Source organism: Leptonotus elevatus, chromosome 21 (genome assembly GCF_054856555.1).
Source record: "Leptonotus elevatus isolate MCC_2025b chromosome 21, RoL_Lele_1.0, whole genome shotgun sequence".
In the NCBI taxonomy this organism is placed as follows: Eukaryota; Metazoa; Chordata; class Actinopteri; order Syngnathiformes; family Syngnathidae; genus Leptonotus; species Leptonotus elevatus.
The window spans coordinates 13803482-13818818 of NC_141259.1; the positions used below are offsets into that span (position 1 = coordinate 13803482).

At 44.2% G+C, this 15337-nt stretch overlaps 1 protein-coding gene across 1 annotated transcript; it reads left to right on the forward strand.

The window, feature by feature from the left end:
- Positions 1–293: 293 nt before the first annotated feature.
- On the forward strand, positions 294–15238 carry LOC147156029 (melanoma receptor tyrosine-protein kinase-like). Its single transcript, XM_086066674.1, has 27 exons — positions 294–638; positions 4194–4345; positions 4443–4650; positions 5527–5661; positions 5728–5796; positions 5862–5980; positions 6049–6190; positions 6267–6380; positions 6456–6582; positions 6989–7062; positions 7970–8060; positions 8138–8337; positions 8427–8559; positions 8638–8728; positions 9869–10026; positions 10123–10155; positions 10238–10382; positions 10513–10635; positions 10711–10809; positions 11682–11867; positions 11942–12097; positions 12174–12249; positions 12324–12470; positions 13667–13764; positions 14202–14345; positions 14417–14507; positions 14612–15238. Exons 1-27 carry the CDS (start codon positions 524–526, stop codon positions 14929–14931), a joined length of 3546 nt encoding a protein of 1181 aa, XP_085922800.1. The 5' UTR covers positions 294–523; the 3' UTR covers positions 14932–15238.
- The last annotated feature ends 99 nt before the right edge of the window (positions 15239–15337 follow it).

Sequence of the window (15337 nt, forward strand, 5' to 3'; positions counted from 1 at the left end):
TTGTAAAATCAATCACATTCATCATTACTCGACCTGATAAACAGTTTATTTTTGCTTTGTCTAGCACAGGGGGGAAAAAAAATAAATAAATAAAAAATCAAGTGAGCCAATGTAATAAATGATGAACACATCAAACCGTGGCGCATCCAAACAGTGACAGCTCAAGCGTTGCGATGTTGCCATGAGTGTCTTTAATCACTTTCCTACTTGGCAAGAAGCCAGCTGTCTGTCAAACACGCGCGCGCGCGCGCGCACACTACTGACTGTGAGAAAATGAGCGAGAGGGCGGGAGAAATGTGTGTGCGCGTGTGTTTGTGCGCGCGCAGGTTGTACCAAACGTGGTTGTTGTCAGACAAGACGAAGAAGTTGTTCCCGCAGCGAGTCCACGTCCGCCGTCGTCTCCTTGGACTTTTGTCCGAAGAAGAAAAAGAAGAAGGTCCACGCCGGTTGTGCCGGTCCACGTTGATGGTGGTGCGGGTCCACGCCAGGCTTTTAGCGGAGGGGAGCGCGCGTGCACGTGAAGATGTGCGGAGGCGCGGCGGACTTTTTGGTTCTTGTTCATCTTCGTCTTTTTCCGCTTTTTGTGCTTTTTGTCGTTTTGCCGCCGGGCGCCCGCTCCGCGCTGACCGACAGGAAAGGTAACCGCCGGCCGGCCCACCCTCGGCCACTCGCGCGCACGTCACTTTACTTCTTGTTATACCTGCCACGCGTTACGTGCACGGGTTTGACAAGTCCAACCACTGTCTGGCTTTGAAAACACTGACGTCATCTACTAGGACACTGAGTGACGTGACCAATTAAAAAAAAAAAACACCTGATGATTTAAATTTTCTGATCGATTTAGCGCAAAAATCAACACGACTCCGACGCCAGAATGCCCTGAGATACGAGTGGAATCTCTTCAGTGGCCACACGCGTATCTCAAATCGCCTTTCCTATTGAAATGGGGGGGGGAGGGAAACACTCAAATAAATTTTTTATTTTTTAAATTACGTCCTTTTTGAGGGTTTGCAAGATAGTGGCATAACTACATGTTAGGCAAGAGTCGGGTCAAAAGTCAAAATGCCAGGGCCAATTTTTTGTGCCAGTCCAGCCCTGGGTGTGATTGGTCGTGGCCTGACATTGGCTGGCGACCAGTTAATTCAATGTTTGTCAGTGTGGATGATGATGGGAGCTAATATATTGCGACAACCACTTTTTTTCTCCTTCCAATTTTATTTCGAACATGTATCTAAAAAAAAACCAAACTGCTTATAAAAGTACATGTGACCACTTGGACCAAGATGCAAAACCAAAGCGGCTTCTCGCAAGCCTTGAAAAGCTTCTGCGCGATGGGAACGACCTTGGCGGGGGGGTGCGTGCGTCTGCGTGTGTGAAAATACACACATAGTGTGCGCAAGTGTGTGTGAGTGAATGGAAAAGACAAGGTCCGAGTCCCATGGTAACCATGGCGACACAGTCAGAAGTGCATTGCTGAGTTGTGCGTGCGCGTGCGCGTGCGCGTGCGCGGCGGCAGGTGAGCGAGCGCCTCGTCGTCGCCCGCGGGATTGTTGCCTTTGGAATTCAGGGAATGTGGAGGTCAGCGCACGTCGTCTGGATGTTAAACCTGCTGGCGCGCAGGTCAAAGGTCACAATGTCAACTCTGAAACGGAAGGTCAAGTGAGGTCGCCCAGGAAGTCGGACGTGGCCGGCAAAATAGCGGGAAAATGGCAGAAATACAAAAACAAAGATGGGGACACGTGTGTGTGTGTGTGCGTAAAAGCCTTACATGACAGCACGGACAGGTAGCTTGAGAGACTCTCACTGACATGTGCAGACACTTTCTGTGCGCGTGTGTGTGTGTGTGTTGTCGAACGTGTTGGGACTGGCGCGACGTTGCGAAAGTGTACGAAGTGTGCGGTTAATCAGAGCGGCTCCCACATGCGCGATAAACGTTAGCTGGCGTGCTAGCCTGCTTAATATGTGCATTTTAATGGTCAGCTGACTTTGTGTTAGCGTCCATGCTAACGCTGCGTGCGCAGGAACGCACAAAAGGTGCGTGTGTGTTTGGGTGGGAATCAAGCTGGTGAATGTTTTCAGCTGGCTGACACATTCCTCACACGCGTGTGTGAGTGTGTGTGTTTGCGCGTGCGTGTGAGAGATTAGCACACAAGGCCGTTGTGTTGTTGTTTTTGTGACATTTTGCGCACATGTGACCTGCGAGCCACTTTACATGCGTTCAGGAAGTCAATGGACGCACTTTAGTCAAGCCGTGTCGATCGATGAATTTGTGGATTTGCTCGCGTTTGATGTTTTGGCTGCAGGCAAGGTCAAACAGGCGGCGCGGCGCTCACGCATGCGGTTGCCACATTTGGCCCACATTCTGAGGTTCAGGGTTCGAACCTGGCCATGAAGTTTTCTTTGTGAACTCTTAACATTCAGCAGAAGGTCAATTTGAATTTTATTAGTATATCTTATAGTATCTCTCCCTATGCAGCGGCGCCTTGAGATAAGAGTGACCCGATTTATGAGCTTTTCCAGATTCGAGCCGTCATTCTGGCGATTTTTTTTTTGCTTTAACTTGAGTACTGATACTGGTACCGGTCTGAAAAAAAAGTGGTATCGAACATCCCTACTTAATACGAGCGCAGTCCACTAAACTTGCCTCTCCCAGCTGAAGTTTACTCAAAAACAGAAGGAAACAAAACAAAGATTTAAAATGCATCGTTTTGCCTAAGAGAAGTCTGCTTAGCTTAATGCTAACAATGCAAAATGCCACTAGCATGCTAGCGGTTAGCGTCGATAGTTGTGGCTTTAGAAGCAACGCGTAGTTGAACACAAACAGTGGAGCAACTAAGTAGTAGAAGAAGAAGTCTATTTTTCTTCTTTTGTGTCTGCACTGCCTCCCGGTGGCCAAACCAGGTGGAGCAGCACAATGAATCGGATTGCAGCAATAAATCATGATACACAAACAAATTCTTTACATTTTATTTAATCTTGTTGTTCCTCTAAAAAAATGTTATTGTAAATTACAGAGTACTATTTTCTTTCAAAGAAAAAAAAAAACAAAAATCTGTGAAAACGCACACACATACAAACCATGACAATTATTTTGTTGTTGTCACTCATTTGACAGGCGACCAATCCGGTCAGTGTGACACGAATGGCTGACGGGTAGATGAATGCGTGATGAAGTTTGTCTTTTTTTGTGTGTTTATGAGAAGGTTAGCCTTACGCGAGCACACGCACAAAATTTGATTTGATGATGTCATCAGGTGGCATGACCGGCAAAGTCAAGGTCGAGCGAATGTCACTCATGAGTGGACACTGGCAGTCTGTTGACAGCAGCGGCGAGCTCGTTACAGCTAATTGAACACGCGCGCACACACACACGCACACACACACACATTCCTGACGACTTGTTGTCATGACTGCGGCGTTCATGCTGAATTTGGGCGCGTGCGTGTGCGCATTATCCGCTCTGTGAAAGTGTTAGCATTCAGCATTAGCGTCGAGCTAAACAGCAAATAGAAGACTGAAGGACATTCTTCGCTCGACCCACGATTGTGTGTACGTGCATGTGCGTGTTTGTGTACATGCATTTGTATGTTTATCCAACCTTGACCGAAGTTCAGCCGGTCGGTTCCACTGAACCACGTTGAGTATTTTGCGCGCTTCTTCTCGGCAAACATTTGAGGCGGATCTTCTGCTTTTTGGGGGGGGGCGTGTCTTCTTTGAGGATCCTGCAGAAGTTCCAGAAAGATTTCATTCCTCACGCTCAACCTGCCACGCAGCAACCCAACCACTTCCTCGTCGTGCTCTCACTACATAACAAACTCACAACTCTACTACAATACGTACGCTATGCTACACGCTACACAACACAAGTACAGCATGCGGTGCGACACTTGACTGGGCTCTAAGGTAGTGTTCCCCAAACTTTATTGACATACACAAAACTAAATCACACTACGCCGCAGACCAATGTAAACTACACGACACGACACTATACTATCATGATGAGCCGGACAAAAGGAATTCAAGATAAAACAAATGAAAACAGGAGCAAATGAGTGAAAGTGGCTTGACTGCCATCTGGTGGCCAGCCGAGGTAGCACAACCCAAATGTGGAAAGACGGCAAAACGGAGGATGTTTCTGATGTTCTCGTTTTCTTTTCAACATGATGGAAGGACTTTTTGTGTGTGTGTGTCAGTGTGTCAGGGGATGAGCAACCAGCTGACGCTGTTGGGCACGCCGGAGAACCACTATGACAACATGGTGCGCATGTACACTAACTGCGCGGTGGTTCTGGACAACCTGGAGGTTACGTACACTCTGGACCACCAGAACCTCTCCTTCCTGCGGGTAGGTGGCGCCATTGCACGACTTCGACGTGTACGGCGAGTGTGTGTGTATGTGTGTGTGTGTGTGTGTGTGTCTCCTCCATACGGCTTGTCTTCAGTCCATCCAGGAAGTGGGCGGTTACGTGCTGCTGGCCATGAACGAGGCTCGGACCATCCCGCTGCATAACCTGAAGCTGATCCGAGGTCAGAGCCTCTACGAGGGCAAGTACGCCCTGCTGGTCATGTCCAACTACAACCGGAACCACTCGGCCGCCGCGCTCAACTACACTGGCGGACTCGCGCAGCTGCAGCTCAGCAACTTGACCGGTGAGGACCATTGGACCGACGTTATTTTAGTTAACGAAAACTAATGAAAAAACTCAAATTCCAAAAACAGTTTTGTTAACGAAATAAAATAAAAACGAAAATGCTTTAAAAAAAAAAAAACGAAAACTAACAAACTACATTTTATGGTTAAAGCTAACTAAAACTAACTATAATTATAGCGAAAATGTCCTTCGTTTTAGCCTTTGATAATTATTTATTGTTTGAGCCTTTGAGGTGATTTTAAATGTGATTTTAAGTGTATTTATTTAACCCACTGATCTGTATATATTACTGGATAGCCGTTGAAGCCACAAGGGCGGCCATCTTACCCCTCCCATCTCGCGAGCAGACGTCACAATTTTTTTTTTAAACAAGTGTACGGTATGTGCTGCTTTGAACACCCCCTTTTTCTTTTATCGCTCAGTTCCTTACACCCGAATATTCGATTTGGCAATATTAGTAATATTATATACATTCGATTTGGCAGATTTGTCTTTTGTTGAATGAGAGGTATAATTCTTTAATAAAAAATATACAAGTTACCTCGTGTAAACATCATTAGGCTGATAAATTATATTATGTATTTAAGGCAAGTTGTAAAATGTCTTAATTCCTTTTGTTTATGTTTAACAAATTGAAAACATCATAAATCATGCTGTTTCTACTAAGTACTGTCTCAAATGTTCTCCAATTTCAACACTGTAAATGTATATAATCGTATGCTGAGAAACATTTCTTGGGAGTGGTAATATGGCGGCCTCGCGGCCTCAAAAAGTCCTGACCTATCAGCTATCCAGTAATATATACAGATTAGTAGGACCCAGATTCTGAAAGGTTCTGGATGCTTCGAGTTAACCTGTCCAATGGCCCGTTCAGAGATCCTTCGAGGAGGAGTGAAGATGAGCCACAATCCTTTGCTGTGTAACGTCGACTCCATCCAGTGGTGGGACGTGGTGGACAAAAGCAGCAATCCCAGCATGCTTTTCAAGTGGGACGACTTTGCGCACAAATGTACGTCACCTTGTTGCCGGCTTATTCGTTGCCGCCAAGTTGTCTGATTGCGTGGCTTTTCTCCAGGCGAGCCCTGCCATCCCACCTGCGTCAACGCCTCCTGCTGGGCGGCCGGGCGGGAACACTGCCAGAAATGTAAATTGCGCTCTTTTGTGTTAAGTGGTGAATTTTTTTTCTATGTTATGATGCTCTCGGTGCAGTCACCAAATGGTCGTGCGCCGAGCAGTGCAGCCGAAGGTGCCGCGGCCCCAAACCCAGCGACTGCTGCAACGAGCACTGCGCGGCGGGCTGCAGCGGCCCGCGGGCCACCGACTGCCTGGTCAGTGCCACGCCGCCGCGTCCTCGGCTCAGCTCTGGGGCGCCACGTGACCGCGCTTTTGTTTTCAGGCGTGCCGGCTGTTTAACGACGACGGCACCTGCAAAGACGCGTGTCCTCCCGAGAAGCTGTACGACCTCAAGACGCATCAAGTCATCAGCAACCCTAACGCCAAGTTCACCTACGGCGCCACCTGCGTCAAGGCTTGTCCACGTAAGGCGCGGCCTCACGCGTGCGCGCGCCTGTGGACGCAAACGGTCTGTAGACATTTGTGTGTGTGTGTGTGCAGGCAACTACGTAGTGACGGGAGGTTCGTGCGTGCGCACGTGCGGCGCCGGCATGTTCGAGGTGGACGACAACGGCGTGCAGCGATGTCGGACCTGTGAGGGGGCCTGTCCAAAAGGTACCGAGCAGCAAAACAAACAAACCAAAAAAATCCGCCTGAGCATTAGACAGTGTTGTATTTGTGCTCTGGCAGCGTGCAACGGTGTGGGCGTGGGCGATCTCGTTAAGACCATCGCCATCAACGCCTCCAACATCGAGTCCTTCCGGAATTGCACCAAGATCAACGGCGACATCTTCCTCATCGAGACCTCCTTCAAAGGGTCCGTCCGCAACCACGACAACAAGCAGGCGCAGGCCGTTTGCATTCGCGGTTAGCATTAGCGGTTAGCATTTGCTAGCGTCTACAAAAAGTTAAACGGAGGCAGCTGGACTTCTTGTTAGTTCTTCAAAAGGTTTTACCTTAATTAAAAATACTTCTTACTTTCTAGATTTTAAGTTAGAGTACCATTCTTTATTGTATAAAGGTGTCAAATCAAGGTCCAGAAAGTAAAAACACAGTTTGGCTTTAGCCACAGGTGCTCATCATCAACCTTCAGGTAAACGAGCTCCTCTGGCAGGGTTTTTACTTTCTGAACCTGGATTTGCAACTTCTGCCGGTAAATGGACGCAGATAATCCTGGAGGAAGGTCACTTCCTGCTCTAACGACTTCTGATTGGTCCGTGCAGAGACGCCCACGACAAGATCCCGCCCATGGACCCGGCCAAGCTGGAATACTTCCGAACCGTCAAGGAAATCACAGGTAGCTGAAATTTGTCTGGGGCATTTTGGCAGTTCGCGGTTCGAATCTGGTGCCAGCATATTTGACGGATTTAGGGCTGCTCCATTTTGAAGAAAATAATAATCACGATTAATTTGGTAATAATTGAAATCACAATTAAGACAATCATTAGTTTTTTGGTACAAAACAAGAAAATGTTTAAATATGTAAAAAAAATATTAAGACATACATTTCTATAATTATGCAAGTTCCTTTTAGGCCAAACAAGATTTATGAAATTAGTCATTTTAAAATAAAAAAAGGTACAAATATATACATTTAAACAACTCAAAATTAGTATTAACCAAATGTATCATATTAAATAGTAAATACAAGACATTTTGAGCTCTCTATTTGATGAGTATAATGTTTTTTTCCCCATTAAAACCCTGACGTATATGATCTGACACATGCATTGCACGGATAATCCATTAGAGGGCAGTGTCACCCAGCTGATGGCTTTTCCAGCGACCTTGCAAGATTGCCCAATTGGGAAAGGAGAGAGAGACACTTATTAATCAGTAATTAAATAGTCGGAAATGTTCTTTCTGATTATTGAAAATACTAATATGTTTGACAGTTATTAATATACAGATTTAAATTTTGACCGGATGTATCAAATATGACACAAATTAAAAGTCATTTGTTGGAAGTTGATTTAAAAAAAAAAAAAAGACCAATAAAAGCTCTATTTACAAAGAATCAGAATTTTCTCTCATATATTTTTTGTTCGGGCTTTATAGGGTTATTAATCTTTTATTTTTGTTTATGATTACGGTGATTGTGGAGTGTATGAATTGAAATCACAATTGCATTTCGATGAATTGCACAGCCTTAGCCGGATTCTGTGGAGACGAGCATGAAAACATGTTAGCTTGACCTTTTCCAGGATTCCTGCTGATCCAGGCGTGGCCCGAGAACCTGACGTCGCTCTCCGTCTTTGAGAACCTGGAGATCATCCGCGGCAGAACCACGCGAGCGTAAGCAGCCAGCGCGGGCGAGTCGGCGACGATCAGGCCTCGCGTCCGACGCTGCCTTTCTCCTCACGTGTCGTCAGGCAACACAGCCTGGCCGTGGTGAGGGCCCACAACCTTCGCTGGCTGGGTCTGCGCTCCCTGAGGGAGGTCAGCGCCGGAAGGGTGATCCTCAGGGACAACCCTCAGCTCTGCTACACACATCGCGAGCAGTGGACTCGCCTCTTCCGCTCCCCTGACCAAAACATCACCCTGAGAAACGTGGCATCGCCGCAACTGTGCCGTGCGTTCGCCGTCGTCATTTCGAGCTGACGTTTAACGTGAAGGAGGACGCGAACGAATGGATGAACCTCGTTGCGGTTGTCATTGCAGAAGAGCAGAACCACACGTGCGACCCTCAGTGCTCCCAAGAAGGCTGCTGGGGGCCCGGGCCCACCATGTGCGTCTCCTGCCAACACTTTGACCGTAGGGGGCGCTGCGTGGCCTCGTGCAACCTGCTGCGCGGGTAGGACCGGTCGTGACTTTGCCGCCGTCAATCAAATTCGCGCTTACCCTTGCCGATATGCCGTCCGCGTGTGCGCAGGGAGCCCAGGGAGGTGGCGCTGAACGGCAGCTGTGTGGAGTGTCACCCCGAGTGTCTCGCCGTGGACGGCGCGTCCACTTGCCGAGCCGAGGTCACACACTCGTAAAGTTGATGTTTTGAAACGTTTCCGTGTTGAGTGCATTTTAGCGTACATAAATGTTAAATGGCAAAAAAAATAATGAAAGCACTTCACAGAAAAAATTATGGCAGTGGAGGTGTGGCATTTTCTTAAATAAAAACAAAAGCTGTATATTTTGCTGATTAAAAAAAAAAAGAAGTATATTTTCAAGAAAAATAAGTATATTATAAAAAAAAATAAAAAATCTGGAAAAAGTAGCAAATTTTGAAGCAAAATAATTGTAGTTTGTATGTGCATATACCGATACCAGATATCGGTATTAGGTCGATACCACGCCTTATTTCAACAATGGCCTCTATCTTGTTTTGCAATCAGGAACTTGAAATTAGAAGAATATACAATTGGCATTAATTTCATATACTTTTAAGGATAAATGCTATATTGGGATATGTAAGTCTTGGTTTAAAATGATCTGTCACCATTTTTTATTTTAATATTTTATTGGTATCAGTTCTTGATATCAGAATCTGTAACAACTCAAGAGTTGAGTACTCGGACTGATATCGGTCTGAAACAAAAGTGATATTGAACATCCCAGAATGTTTTTTTTTATTGTTATTATTTAAAAAAAATTATTGTTGAGAAAGGGAAATTTTGGTTTTCAAATTTTTTTTCAGAAATGTTTTTGAGGACAAGTTGGATAGTTTTAAAATATAAGTTATTAAAATAAATAAATAAATACAAATTTAAATATTTTTTTGTCGTTTTTTAAAGATTTTTTTGGTGGGGGTTTGTATAAGAAAACAACTGATTTTGTATGCATTTCCAAACAAATATTCAATACTTTAATCAAACATTTTTTTAAAGAAAGCTGAATTTTTTTTATTAATTAAAAAGTAGATTTTTCATAAATGTTTTTTAGGACAATTTGGATATTTTTGAAATAATAAGTTAACAAATTTAAATAATAAAATTATGAATGAATAAATAAATAAATAAATAAAATTTATTAATAAATTAATTAAATGAAAATTTCAATTAAAAATTTGTCAATTAAAAAAAAGATTTTGCATTTCCAAGCAAATATTCAATACTTAAAATAAATCACCATCATTGTACCTGTTGTGTAACTTGGCGTGGTGTGTCGTGCAGGGTCCCGATCAATGTTCCCGGTGCGCCCACGTCCAAGATGGCCCCCACTGTGTGCCGCGCTGCCCTCACGGCGTGATGGGAGACGGCGACTTGACCGTCTGGAAATACGGCGACGCCGAAGGCCGCTGCCAGTCGTGCCACCAAAACTGCACTGAGGGGTAATGCGAATAATACATTTGGGTTACTTTCCAAAACACGTTCACAAAATCAACGATGACTTGAAATGTGACGTGTGTGCGTGTGTTTGTGTGCAGGTGCACGGGACCGGGACTGTCGGGATGCTACGGGTAGCGTGATGACGACATGCGTGACACGCCTTGCGGCATATGTGACAGGAAGAAAAGTTTTTTTTTGGTTTTGTATCCTCAGCGCTGCTCGGCACTCCACTCTGGCGGTGGGTGTGGTTAGCGGACTCCTGCTCGTCGTCATCCTGTCGCTGGTCGTCTTTGTGTTGCTGCGGCGGCGCCAAATCAAAAGGAAGCGGACCATGCGGCGCCTCCTGCAGGAAAGAGAGGTACTGCAGTGGTGGGCAAAATATGGCCTGGCATTCCACATGCAGCCTGTTATGTGATAAATTCATTTAACGTGTGCGTGTGTGTGTGTGTGTGTGTGTTGTGTGCGTGTGTGCGTGCGTGTGTGTGCAGCTGGTGGAGCCGTTAACCCCCAGCGGCGAGGCCCCCAACCAGGCACTGCTGAGGATGCTGAAGGAGACGGAACTGAAAAAGACCCGGATTCTGGGCTCCGGAGCCTTCGGAACCGTCTACAAAGTAAGACGCAGCAATGTCACAGGTTAGCCGTTAGCATATTAGAAGTCAGCGTAAGCGAGCGTTGTCGCCTTTCAGGGTCTGTGGATCCCCGACGGCGAGAACGTGAGGATCCCAGTGGCCATTAAAGTCCTCCGAGAGGCCACATCACCGAAAGCCAACAAGGAAATTCTGGACGTAAGACTTTTTTCTGCTTATATGTCGTCTTTCTTTTCTTCTTCTTCCTTCCTTCTTCTTCTGTCTTTTTCTTACTGTACAATGTATATAACCTCACGATACATTTTGGCGAGCTAGCCAGAAGGCTTCTTTGACGCCTATCTCAGCTGAATTTGGGTGTCATGTTGAGTTTTTATTTATTTATTTATTTTATTAAAAAAACAAAACAATTATTTTTTTTATTTTTATTTTTTTATTCATTTTGACTATTTATTTAAAAAATATATATATATTGAAACTCTGCTTTGGGCGCCATTATTCATTATTTATTAGTTTTTTTATTTTGTAATAATTTTTTTGATTTTTTGAAAATATATTTTAAATTATTTTATTTATTTATTGAAACTCTGCTTTGGGAGTTTTATTTATTTATTATTATTATTATTTATTTATTTTTAAATATATTTTTAATGATTTATTTGTATTATTATTATTTTTTTATATATATATTTTTTATATTGAAACTCTGCTTTGGGAGTTTTATTTATTTAATATTATTATTATTATTTTTATTTATATATATTTGTAATGATTTATTTGTATTATTATTATTATATATATTTTTTTGTATATTGAAACTGCTTTGGGAGTTTTATTTATTTAATATTATTTAAAAAAAAAAAACAGTTTTAATTATTTTTTTATTAATTTTTTTAAGTTTTTTTATATTGAAACTCTGCTTTGGGTGTCACCTTGAGTTTTTACCTCTTGTAATTACGTGTGACATCATGACGAACTGCCCAACAGAAAAAGATGAATCAGCTACAATAGGCCCAATACTACAAACAAACAGCGAGTCGGTTTGCGAACGTTTGACGCCATTTCGCTCGCAGGAGGCGTACGTGATGGCGAGCGTGGAACACCCCCACGTGTGCCGCCTGCTGGGAATCTGCCTGACGTCGCGGGTGCAGCTGGTGACGCAGCTGATGCCGTACGGCTGCCTGCTGGACTACGTGCGGGACCACCAAGAACGCGTGGGCGCTCAGTGGCTGCTCAACTGGTGCGTCCAGATCGCCAAGGTAGCACCAGCCTCGTTACCCGAACTGCCGGCTTTCCTTCAGAGCCTCGGGTGACGGACAAACTCTTTTGGCAGGGTATGAGCTACCTGGAAGAGCGCCACCTGGTGCATCGAGATCTGGCGGCCAGGAACGTGTTGGTGAAAACGCCCAATCATGTCAAGATCACTGATTTCGGCCTCGCCAAACTTCTGACGGCCGACGAGAAAGAATACCACGCGGACGGAGGAAAAGTGTGTGATGCTAAGCTAGGCTAACACTTCCAGTTTTTCCTTCCCCACCTGTGAATTCTACTTCCTGTTTCTTCAGGTTCCGATCAAGTGGATGGCCTTAGAGTCCATCCTCCAGTGGACGTACACCCACAAGAGCGACGTTTGGAGTTACGGTAAGTCCACCCCCCCCCCCCCCCAAACCGACTTCCCCCAGATGTCAATCAAATCAATCCGACGCCCCCTACAGGCGTGACTACATGGGAGTTGATGACGTTTGGGTTCAAGCCGTACGACGGCATCCCGGCCGGCGAGGTTGCGTCCCTTCTGGAGCGCGGCGAACGCCTGCCGCAACCGCCCATCTGCACCATCGACGTCTACATGCTCATGGTCAAGTGTAAGCAGGACGCTTGGCAAAAGTATTTGAGTACAAGTACAGATATTAGTGTAAAAAAAAAAAAAGACTGCTTCAAATAGAGTTTTCCTCTTTTATTAACTTACATAGTGTTCATCCCAAGAAGAAGAAAAAAACCCACTTAGGTCTCACATTTCTTTCTTTAAACCAAGTGCTAGCTAGCATTAGCTCGACTTGTGTTTTTTATAAAGCACGGTATTTCAATTTCATGTTTACGGAGGACCAAAACTGCCAACATTTAAAATAAATAAATGAATAAATTAATTAATAAAAGTGAAAATAAAATTGGATATAAAAAAAAAAATCTAAAATGAAATACAAAAAATAAATATAAATGGCAAAATTTTTTTTTATATATATATATATATATATATATATATATATATATATATATATATGTTTGTGGATATATATATATGTATATACCTATAAAAGTAATAAATAAATAATAGTAAAAATAAAAACTGATATAAAAAATAAAATTTAATGATAAAAAAATATATATAAATGTCAATAAAAACACTCCAAAAATATATATGTATACACATTACCATAAAAAAATAAAAAAAAAAAAAACGAGATTCCAAAAATATAAATAAATATAAAAATAAATGTGAAAATAAATACAAAAACAAATGTATAAATAGAATTAAATATCAATAAATAAAAATGCTCCGCTCTCACATTTATTTATTTCATGCTGCAGACGCTCTGTCAGAACAAAATGTTATTCAAATGAGGGGGGCGGTCCTAAGCGTGTCTTGGGTTGGAGTCCGCCGTTGCTAACTGCCTTTCAATGATCAAGTGAGCGGGTCAGCGAACAAAGAAGTCTCACGGGCTTGCATGGAGAGCTCAAGCAATGGACGACTATCTGTCACCACGACTTGTTCTCAAGCAACTGAAGTCGCAAGTTTTGTGCAGTTTGGGTCCTCCATCTTTAATTTTTTTTTTCTCACCTCATGTGAGGTCACCTGCCAAGCCCGTTTTGATGAAGGAGTAGAATGTTCATAGATGATCGTTTTTCAAAAGTAGCGAGGACACGTTAAAAGTGGTCAGAAAGAACCTGAATCACCTGGGGAATAAAAAAGCAAAGTCCGGTAACAAAGTATTTATACTCGATTACTTGCCAACACTGCTAGGCGGAAACTTGATGGGATGTGCGTTTTGGATGTCCTCAGGTTGGATGATCGACCCGTCCAGTCGGCCGAGCTTCCGGGAACTTATCGTGGAGTTCTCCATGATGGCGCGGGACCCCAGCAGGTACCTGGTCCTGCAGGTAGGTTAGCTTTAGCCTTAGCCTTAGCCATTAGCCTAGATAAGTCAACCTTTGCTGTTAGCGAGGGATACGGACCACCATGAATGTTTAGAAATGCCGATATTAGTACAGTGGTGCTTTGAGTTACATATTCAATTTGTTCTGTGACGAAGCAAAACACTCCTATCTCAAATCATGGAAATGCCTGCAAAATGTTTTTCAGTAAGGAACAAAAACACACTCTTTTATATTATACTTCATAAAAACAAAACTGTAATCTCATTAAATGGAATGTCAAGAATGAAACACTTTCTGGTAGCATGTAAATGACATTTTGCCTTATGTGTTAGCATTAAGCTAAGTGTACTTTCCCAAGAGCTTTAAATTGAGTTCACTGCCACCATACAGCACTCGTATCTCAAGTCAGTTTTTTTTTTTTTTTTCATTTTATCTACCAGTGCGAGCCGCCCAGCCCGTCCGACAGCAGGTTGTACTCGCGCCTGCTCAGCTCGGACGACGCCGATGACGTGGTGGACGCCGAGGAGTACCTGTTACCCTACAAAGGCTCCGGTAACCATAGCGACCATCCCTGCGGCGCCGCGGTATGGACTTTTCTTTTCCGTCGTATGGCGCCATGACGCGGCTGTGAACGCCTCCTTTTGTGCGTCCGCAGGCTCATCCTGTGCGAGCCAACAGTGTCGCCATGCGCTACATCAGCGACCCCACTGGAAACATGCTCGACAAATACCACCCAGCTGGACACGGTAAAACTTTTTTTTTGCGGGTTTTGGAACAAATTATTGGCATTTGAGTTGATGGAAAGGTGATTTGCGCTTTGACCAACGTTTTGAACAAATGTTTGCCGCAGAATATGTGAACCAGGCTGAGGGCGGCGGCAGTAGCGGGCGTTCAGACTTCCACAACCCCAACTACGAAGACTCCAGTCCATTTTCGGGAGCCGCCTTGCCACCCTTCCCGCATGAAAACGGAAAGTTCCGCCCCCGAGTCCAAGAGGGACCCGAATACTTGAACACAGCACAAAACTCGCTGCCCCGCGCCGCCAGCCTGGACAACCCCGACTACCGGGCCGACTTCCTGCCCAGGCCTGAGCCGCCCGACGATCTGTCCACCGCTCAGAACCACGAGTATCTGGGCTTGACCGCGTCACTGCAGACCTCCACCTGCTAGGGGGCGCTGCTCCCTCAACACTGCAACATTGACTTTATGAGCATCTCACACGTTTTTTTCTTTTTTTTTAAATCACGGAAGTGAATTCAAGAACACTAGTGAACAAAAGGAGAGAAAAAAGACGGAGACTCATTCAAGTCTCGATGAGCCACATACCTGCATGTTCTTTGAACACGTTTGTAGATGAATGTTGACCACCCACTGCTCTTTTATGTTGTTTTAGCGTGTAGTGTTTTATTTTTAATTTATGTAAAATTGTCACTGTTGGTGTTAGGAATAAGCATGTGTTAAAATTGTTGTTTTTAAACTTTGGCTCGATGAAGAGTTTCACTTCTCAACCCGTGCACAGATCAGTTAGACGCAATTGAGCTTCTGCTCATGGGGTGGCGCTGTAATGCAGCATAAA

Coding starts and splice junctions, on each gene's coding strand:
- LOC147156029 (XM_086066674.1), top strand. CDS start 524: ATGTGCGGAGGCGCGGCGGACTTTTTGGTTCTTGTTCATCTTCGTCTT. Junction 5,797..5,861: donor GCGGGAACACTGCCAGAAAT/GTAAATTGCGCT, acceptor CTCTCGGTGCAG/TCACCAAATGGTCGTGCGCC. Junction 14,346..14,416: donor ACCATCCCTGCGGCGCCGCG/GTATGGACTTTT, acceptor GTGCGTCCGCAG/GCTCATCCTGTGCGAGCCAA.